The 9,570-nt window shown below is 46.5% G+C and overlaps 1 protein-coding gene across 1 annotated transcript; it reads left to right on the plus strand.

Annotated features, from left to right (window-relative positions):
• Nucleotides 1-291: 291 nt before the first annotated feature.
• paplnb (papilin b, proteoglycan-like sulfated glycoprotein) lies at nt 292-9,166 on the plus strand (the record flags this gene model as incomplete). Its single annotated transcript, XM_079584216.1, is given in 6 exon segments — nt 292-392; nt 394-409; nt 482-579; nt 1,342-1,504; nt 8,883-8,921; nt 9,030-9,166. Coding segments are annotated over 6 exon segments (522 nt in total). The 3' UTR covers nt 9,135-9,166.
• Nucleotides 9,167-9,570: the final 404 nt, after the last annotated feature.

A 9,570-nucleotide genomic window follows, 5' to 3' on the forward strand; every position in this document is an offset into this window, starting at 1 on the left:
TGACATTTTTCAAAATATCTTCCTTTGTGTTCAGCAGAAGAAAGAAATTCATACAGGTTTGAAACAACTTGAGGGTGAGTATATGATGACATAATTTTCATTTTAAAGTGAACTATCCCTTTAAGTAAATGTTTTCCCAGGTAACAAATGTTCTAAAAACATTGTGGGAACACAGGAATTTGCAATATTTCTAAAATGTTAAGACATCCAGTTTTGCTTGTTGTGATTAGAACGTTATTTAAAATGTTATGATAATGTTAGTACATTCTCCTACCATATATCATTCTTTGAATGTGTCTGGTGTGTGTGCCCAGAGGAGAGAACTTCTACTACCGTCACAGACCCACTGTGGTGGACGGCACACCGTGCTACGTGAGCCGCAGAGACGTCTGTGGAGGGTGTCTGCAGAGTACGAGTACAACTACAGCTCAAAACCACACACACAAACATTTAATTCTCACACCCTTATCTCTGCTGAAAGGCGGTGAGCCATGGGGAGATTGTGGCTTTTGAGGATCACTCTCTTCCTGTCACCTTTAGACATGGCCCAGGGGCTGCTGCCCATCTGGACACCTACAGGTAATTTATGTTATGAAACTGCAGCACTGGCCAATATAGTGTTGGAGGTTTTACTCCTATATAAATGCGCGGCCTGGTGGCCAATCTTCATTGATTTTACAATTCCATCAATGAGAGCAGAGTGTGAAGGTTTAATTCGCTGAGCAATAGCTGTACATAATATATTCCAATCCACAACACAATGGGAGACATATCAGAGTTCAAAAGAGGACAAATTGTTGGTGCTCGTCTTACTGGCTCTTCTGTGACCAGGACAGCAAGTCTTTGTGGTGTATCGAGAGCTATGGCATCCAGAGTAATGTCAGCATATTACCTCATACGAACCACATCCAACAGGAATAACTGTCGACGCATGAATGTCCTGGTAATAACCCGAATTGTATCCAAAAAACATAGAACCGCTGCTACCCAACTCACTCCAGAATTAAATGTGCATCTTGACTCTTCTGTTGCCACCAAAACTGTTCTGCACAGTCACCAGATCTTAATATTTTTAGCCACTGTGGGATATTTTGGAGGAGCCAGTCAGAAAGCCTTTGCCTCCACCAGCATAGTGACCAGGCCACTATTTTGGAAGAGGAATGGCTCAAAATTCCCCCTGGCCACTGTGTAGGACTTGTATATGTCATTTTCATAGTTTGTATCATGAGTGTTCCAGTCTGTGAATTAGTGGTGAGGATTTTTCAGCGAGTCCTTCGGACTACGTTGGGTCCAACAAGTGACTATCTTTATAGTCACTATCTTTATATATTGTGTTTGTAGGTACACATACAGCACCTATCTAGAGTGTTCTCTTCACTGTGGTGGGGGCGTGCAGACCCGTACTGTGCACTGTATTAATGAGAGAACATCAGCAATCGTAGATGAATCTCACTGCAGTGCAAAAGGCCAAAGGAAACCAACCTCCCAGGTTGCCTGCAACCAGCACCTGTCACGGTGGGTAGTGGAAAATGGTAGGGATGGCTGACGCGAAACAGTCGTTCCGAAGCTTTGCGAGATCCCGAAGCGCAGATGTTTCGAAACACTGATCCGAAGCGTGATTCAAAACACCCATGTCACGTGACTATGGCCAAACGAAGCCTCGAAGTGTTTCACTAAGTGTTTCATCAGGTGTGATCCGCCGAATCAGCGTTTGATTGACACGGTCGGAAACAGACCACACGATCGCACATCTGTATAAAAGTGAAAGCAACGCATATTGACCTCGTGGGTTTTTGTGAGAGGAGTTTGATTTTGAGATAGCGGATTTTTGGTGATATAGTGACATTTATAGTGCGATTTGTTTAGTTTTCACGAGTTTACATGTTAATGAAATCTGATGTAATATTATAATGCGTATTTGGCTTGCTGTCCGGGGGGAGGGCTCTGAGCTCAGAATTTGGCCCGACCCCAGAGTACTCCCCCCATAACTTTAGAGATCATAGGTATCTATGAGCGGGCCCAGCCGAATGTGGGGTGAAGGGGTGGAGGTGGGATGCTGAGAAATTAGTCATGAGACAGGAGGTAAGGAAAGGCTTTATTTATACTGGCTCCTTCTTGTGCTGATTGGATGATTACCTGAACATGCTCCTCCCGAACTTTGTTACATAAAACTTCATTTCACGAGTTTACATGTTAATGAAATCTGATGTAATATTATAATGCGTATTTGGCTTGCTGTCCGGGGGGAGGGCTCTGAGCTCAGAATTCGGCCCGACCCCAGAGTACTCCCCCAAATGCCAGATAAACGAAGGACAGCGAGCGTAGAATTTAGCCCCCCAAAAAGTGAAGGGTATGTATTTACCAAGGAACGAGCTTGTCTGTTCGACTGGGAAGGCTCTCGCAACGTCCGACGGGAACTTGGATGCTCACGGCATCGGATGGATAAGCCCATTCTGCAGTTGAACTGACAGCTCGCTGACGCAAGAATTATGCGAGCGTGAATTTGTGGACGAGTTTAACCGTTCACCTAGGAGGGCTCTCGCGGCGTCCGATGGGAACTTATATGCTCACGGCATCGGACGGGTAAGCCTCGCCAGGTTGGACGGAGGGCGCCCGCTGGACTCGGTCGGGAAGGCTCGACCGGCGCTTCGAAGGGGGGGGGCTGGGGTACGGGAAAGACCCCTCACGTCCCGACGAATGGGGAGCCCACCTGGCGACACGAGCGCGGACGTCCGGCGACGACTAAGACGGGCAGACTCTCACTGCAATTCGAACGGGAGGGCTCAACCGCGTTTTGGAAGGGGGACGGAACCCGGCCTTCGAACGGGTGAGACATCGCTGCGTGCGAACGGGGGAGTCTGCATATGATTGAAAACGTTCCCTGTGAATATTAAGCGAGCGTGCAAGCGGCGAGCCCAGATGAACGGAAGGTTTGGTGTAACGGATGGAACTGAATGAGGCGCAGCAGGTGATGATTATAATTAACTAATTAGTTAGGGCTTGGTGAGCTTTTCTGATGTAGAAACGGCTTGATCTAATATATGTTTTGAAGGCATTCGATGACCAGCGACCGAGGGTTTTGATTTGTTGTTGGGAGAGACCTTTTTGTGCGGCTGTGGTAGCTGCTCCGATGCGGAAGGAGTGGCTAGAGAAACGCTCTGCTGAGACGCCGGATTTAATGAGGACTGCTTTAAGATGCTTTTGGAACCAGAATCTCGTAGCTGGGTGGTTGGAGTCGTTAGTAAAAAGTGGGTCGAGTGGGGATTTGGACGTGGAACGTTTGTACTGCAGGTAATTAAAAAGCGCATGGAACGGTTGGATGGGAGTTTGAAGATTGAAAATATATACGAAGTGACCTCTTTTATCTTTATCCGTTTTGCTTTGTTTAATGAAAAATGATATGGTTTCATTATCTACGACCTGGAGGTCTGACATAGTGGGATGGATATTTGGGTCGAATAAGGAAGTGATGGTCAGTTCGGAACAGCGGAGGAAACCGAAGAATGCTTGGATGAACATAGCTTCTAACGTATAGGCGGTGTTGGTGGAGTGGTATCCAAGACGGAGTGATGAGATGCATCTGGTGAGTATATCGATCGTGATTGGTTGTCTGGTATCTGGACGCGTGGGGCGGGATCTTTGGATTCCCTTAACTAGAAGGGACGTTTGGGAGTTATTTATTGCAGGTGTAGGTTTACCGTGTATTAATTTATGGAAGAATTGAATGCGGCTTAGGTAGCTCTTAATGGATCCGGCTTGGAGACCTTTGATACTATGAAGATGAGATATGAATGAGGTAACTGTTAAAAGAGAAAATTCAGGAAACGGCAGGTTGTGAGAGAGGTGGAATGATTTGAACGATTTCCATGCGGTGTAATATGTTTGCAGGGTTCTGGGAGAAACGGCTTGGAGGATGGAATCGATGGACGTGTCCAGGAGGGATTTTAGCGGATGGTTTATGGGAAGATCAGCTGAGAATAAGGAGGTACTGGGGTTGGAGTGGGGTCTGCTTCTGGCGCCAGCATCCTGAATTTCTGAAAAGAGAAACGGGAGAGAGAGTCAGCGATTTGATTTTGAGCCCCTGGGATGTGTTTTGCAGTTATTAAGAACTGGTCGCATGCGGAGATCCATACGAGGCGTCTGAGGAGTGGCATGAGCGCAGGTGAGCGAGAACGACCTTTGTTGATACAGTGTACGGTTGCTTCGTTGTCGCAATGGATTTGGATGCTTTTGGTTGACCATTCTTTCCCCCATAGGGAAGCTGCGACGACGATTGGGTAGAGCTCGAAAAGGGCAGAGGAGGCTGAAGACTGGGGTGTGTCTAGGAGCTGAGGGGGCCAGGGAGACGCAAACCAGCGTCCTTGGTAATAGCCGCCGAAGCCGATCGAGGGTGCTGCGTCTGTAAACAGTTTGATATCAAGGGGGAGAGAGATAAAGTCGTCGTAAAAAAAGTTAAGCCGTTCCACTGATTGAGGAAATTAATCCATAGTTTTAGCTCGTTTTTTGACTCTCCAGAAAGGATGATCCGATCTTCCAGCGCATGAACGGATGACGTGAGGGCTAGGAGATGCGTGATAAAGGGTCGGCCCTGTGGAATAATGCGCATCGCATAATTTAGGTGGCCCAGCAGCGAGAGAAGTTCGCGTTTTGAACAATCTGTGCTGTCTGCAAAATTGGAAGCGATTAGGATGATGCGATCGATTTTTTCCTTAGGCAGCGAGGACTGGAATTTTACTGAGTCCAGATTGATGCCTAGGAACTCGATGGATGTAGTCGGACCCGATGTTTTCTCCTGGGCTAACGGAATCCCTAGCTCGGCGAAAACTTTTTCCACTATGCGGAGGTGAGCCTCGGGGATGGTGTCGTGAGGTGAAATTATTAGGAAATCGTCGAGCAGGTGGAGAAGATGAGGAATTGCATAATTATTGGAAAGGATCCAACATATGGCTTCAGAGAGCGTGTCAAAGACTTTTGGACTGCTTTTGCAGCCGAAAGTTAGGCGCACGGCGAAATAGAACTTTTTCTGCCAGTTTACACCGAATAAGTGCCATGAATCGGGGTGAATAGGCATTACCTTGAAAGCAGAGGATATATCTACTTTTGCAAGCCATGCACCTCGTCCAGCTATTTTAATAATGGTTATGGCTTGTTCGATATCGTGATAGTTGAGAGAATACTCTTCGAGAGGGATGAGACTATTGATGCTCGGATATGGAGAATTATGGGGGGCTGAAAGGTCGATTATCAACCGCTTTTTCCCAGAGAATTTCCTGGTAGCCACGCCTATGGGGCTGATGCGAAATTTGTCGAACGGGGGGGCCTCAAAAGGACCCATCATGAAACCGGATTCTATTTCTTTTTTAATCAGCTTATTCACTACTCCAGGCTCGGCTAAGGCGGACTGAAGGTTAGCGCAGATGACATTTTGTGTGGGATGGCTTTCTACACCGGGTTTAAAGCCTTGCTTGAGACCTGTCAGTAAATAATTTGTGAAGTTGGCATCTGGGTGGTGAGATAATTCTTCGGCCAGGCGGGAAACATTCACAGGAGTCGAGAGATAGTTTTTTGCGTTTTTATTGACAGATTTTTTAACTGGGCATATCACGCGGGCGTGGGCGCCGCCACAGTAATCGCAGACGTGGAGAAAGCGACAGCGTTGCCTTGGGCATCTCCCTTCGTTGAAGTTCCTGCAGACTTGTCTATCGGGTGCCGAGTATGGTGCTCTGATTGGAAAATCCTCTCTTGCGTGACGCGGAACGTAACTCGTTGATTTTATTGCATTCTGCTCTGGGCAGGGAGGGATCGAAGGATTGATTTGGGGGCATGCCGTGGTGGCATGGATTGTGGATCTGCAGATTGCGCAGGAGATATTTCTGCACCCGAGGAAGACTCGGTTATGGAGATCCGTGTCCAACGCTCCCCAATAGGGACACTGATTCCACTGGGAAACGCGGACGGCGCATTTTGCGGAAAACAGCTTGTGGTACGTATAAAAATGACTACCCCCGTAAGACAGTGCGAGCTCCGCTATGATGGATAGATAATCATTCAGCTCGCGCCGTCTATGGGGGAAAGATGAGCAAATGATTTCTGTATAGCGGCTGAAGGCAATACAGAATTCGGCCAGTGACAGTGAACGTGATGAAACCTGTGTGTTATTTTTTAGAGTGACTGAAATGTCGCCGCAGTCTACTTGGCGATTGGACTCAGCTGGGGGAAACAAGGACAGGAGAGAACCCAAATCAACATCTGCACCTGTGAGGATTTGGGCTCTGATGTTGTTCGTCACTGGAGGAGGTTCTGTGGCTACTGCATTCGGAGGGGCTGGTTGAGGAGTGGCTGAGAAGAGAGAGAAAAGAGAACGCACTTGGAGAGGGTTAAAGGGGGGGAAAAACGGGGCTGTGGCCGTTTGCGGAGGCATCCTCGCGCGGAGATCGGCCCCCGGGTTAGTTGGAGGAGGAATAGGAAGAGCATAGTGTGGAAGGGGAAGGAAATGCGCAGGCGATTGACCGGCTAACGGAGGCAACCTCACGTTAGGGTAAGCACCTGACGCTTGGGAAGGAGGAAAACTGAAAGAAGTAGAAGGGAAGAAAAATGATTGGGGATCGTGTAAGAAAGTGGAACTGCCGGGATCTAGAGTGAGAGGTACCGCGATGGGAGGGGCTGGGGAGGGGAGTTGACCTGGAGCGGGTTGACGCGCTTCTATGACTGGTTCCGGGGCGCGGCCCAGGCTAGCGGAAGGTCTGCGACGACGTGGCGCGGGGGCGGGGCCCGGCGCTGCAAGCGAGGAAGGAGATACTGCGGGACGAGCGATCAGGGCCCGGCGAGCCGTGCTCGTTCGAGCCGATGGGATTGGAGCTGAAACAGAAAGGGGAGAGGATTGTAAGGTGACATATAAATTAAATAATTCTGCTTTTTCATCCTGCGGGAGAAATGTGCATCAGAATTAATTAGGGCTTGTCTTAGCCCCTTAACTGTCCACTTCCCTATGGGAGGGATGTTTGGGGGAGCTGAAAGGTGGGAAGACGCGGAGGAAGACGATGAAGATGATGAGTTCCTCGCTGGCGGTGGTGAGGGGAGTCTTCGACGTCTTGGAGTATGCTGAGAGGATCTGGAAGGCCGACGTCCCCTGCCTAAGGATGGAGGCTCCAAGTTGTCGTTGGCTGCCAGAGAAGAAGGGGTCGCTGGAACTGCGTTTTGCGGTTGAGATGTCTCCGTGATGAAAGATTCATCGTCGGAGGGGAAGAGCTCTAACTCGGACATGACTGCACGAAGGCGGAGTCTAATGCTGAGAAATTAGTCATGAGACAGGAGGTAAGGAAAGGCTTTATTTATACTGGCTCCTTCTTGTGCTGATTGGATGATTACCTGAACATGCTCCTCCCGAACTTTGTTACATAAAACTTCATATATTTAGGCTTACATTTAAATTTACACAACACATTGACCTAGAGACACAGAGTATACATATAGTGACACATTAATAGATACATGTAGATATAAATATATATAGACAGCTAGATTAATAGATAGATAGATACATAGATAGATTAAAGATAGGGATAGAAATGTCAACATCAGACCCATCAACATCAACACCAGTAGAAACACAGGACAGTTTATGGGAACTTTTTGATACTCGTCGTATCCATCAAACCCAGATGATACACAATGCTACAGCTGATGCCACAGTGGAAGTGAAAAAATACATCAACGATGCGTATTTGCCCAGAACTCATGATCCACTAACTTACTGGAAAGAGAGAGCAGTAATCTTTCCTCATTTGTATGTCATGGCTAAAAAATATCTTTGCATTCCAGCAACAAGTGTCCCTTGTGAGAGGATTTTTTCAAAGGCTGGAGAAATTATCAGTAAAAAAAGAAGTAAGCTAAGTCCTTCCACAGCAGAGAAATTAATATTTTTGAATAAAAATATCTAAAAAAGTGAGACATTGTGGCTTGATTTATTTTATTAATATTCATTTTGCAGGACCAAAATAACATTATGCACAGTGAGGAGCCTATAGGTTACTAGATTCACATATTAGAAAAGTACAATAATAATAATAAAAAAAAATTTTAATGGCTCGTCAAGGTTGTTTCAAATCAACACCTGCAAGTGACCACTAGGTGTCACCGTGGAGACGGGTGTCGGATTGATTCGAAGCCTCGAAACAATATGGACCATTTGGTTCAGCTGTTTCATTGCTTCACGAAGCCTCGATCTGCCCATCACTAGAAAATGGAAAAGGACTCAAATGCGGAGTGAAATGAAGATTTAATAAAGATAAAACAAGAAACAAACAAACCAACAAAGGAAATCAGAACTTAATCCAACACGGAACAGGGCAGGACAGGCACAGACACACGTAACATGTACAACGAACCAGCACAGGACAGCAAACACAGGAAGACTAATGGTGCCTTCACGTGCTATGGTAATTATGGTAAATACCAAAAGCCGACGTGGAAAATGCACATGAACACCCCCTCAAGTGGTATTTTCCACTGGGCAACTCGTAGAATATTTTGATGCACGAGTTGCCGAGATGAGATAACCTTTGACCTTTTCAACATGGCGGAGAGCGACGCAAGCGTTGTGAATGGTTGTGCACAGTTCACAAGTGGAAAATATCATAAAAGCACTTGAACACAACACACGGGTAAATACCAGTTCACAAGTGGAAAATATCATCTTTTCCACAGCACGTGAAGGCAGCATCAATAGGGAGGCAAACAAGGAGGGTAACGAGCAGGACAGGTGGGACAACTAAACCAATAATCAGATAACAAGGGGGAGGGACCAGACAATGACAAGAGCACATGGCCCCAAAATAACAAAACACCCATGTGCATCACAAGACAGGACAGACATGTGACAGCACCTTTGTGCAGAGTACAGTGTTGGTCCTTTTGGAGATGTATGTAATTATTCCATTAATATTTATGTATGCTCAGAAGAATTTTTTGCAGGTGTTGCTCTTTTATTTATAACATTGATGATAGTGCTATTCTGTTGTTTCTTCCAGTGTTCAGTGACATGTGGTGAGGGACAGCAAACGCGGGAGTTGTTCTGCGTTGGTGGCAGAGGAGTATGGCGAGTGGATAGTGCCACAGATAACCTACCGAAGTAGACAGTCGTGTACTTTTATATGAGAGAAGTTAGTCGCACCACAGACGCGTGACACCAACGTGTGACTCCAACGTTGCACCACAGACACGTGACACCAACGTGTGACTCCAATGTCTAAATGTATGCTCAATAAGTCTAGAAATAATCGAGTCTTCCTTTCTATTTCTCCTTGTTACTCTACCTTTACCAGCATTTATCTGTTATATAGCCATCTTCCTGTTTTTTTTCTTCCTCCCACTGTTTCTTCCATCTTTTCACATTGTTTTATTAACTTCATCTCAGTCTTACCAGAAGTCTAGGACAGTTAGCTCTCCATGAGCAGGGATGGAGACTCCTTATCTACAAATCTCATAATCTTTTTGGTTACTTCTTCTACACACTGCAGTAGAGCAGGGGTTCCCAACCATGTTCTCATTTCATGTTTTACAGTCTGCACA

This window comes from Phoxinus phoxinus (genome assembly GCF_949152265.1).
Source record: "Phoxinus phoxinus genome assembly, chromosome: 16".
In the NCBI taxonomy this organism is placed as follows: Eukaryota; Metazoa; Chordata; class Actinopteri; order Cypriniformes; family Leuciscidae; genus Phoxinus; species Phoxinus phoxinus.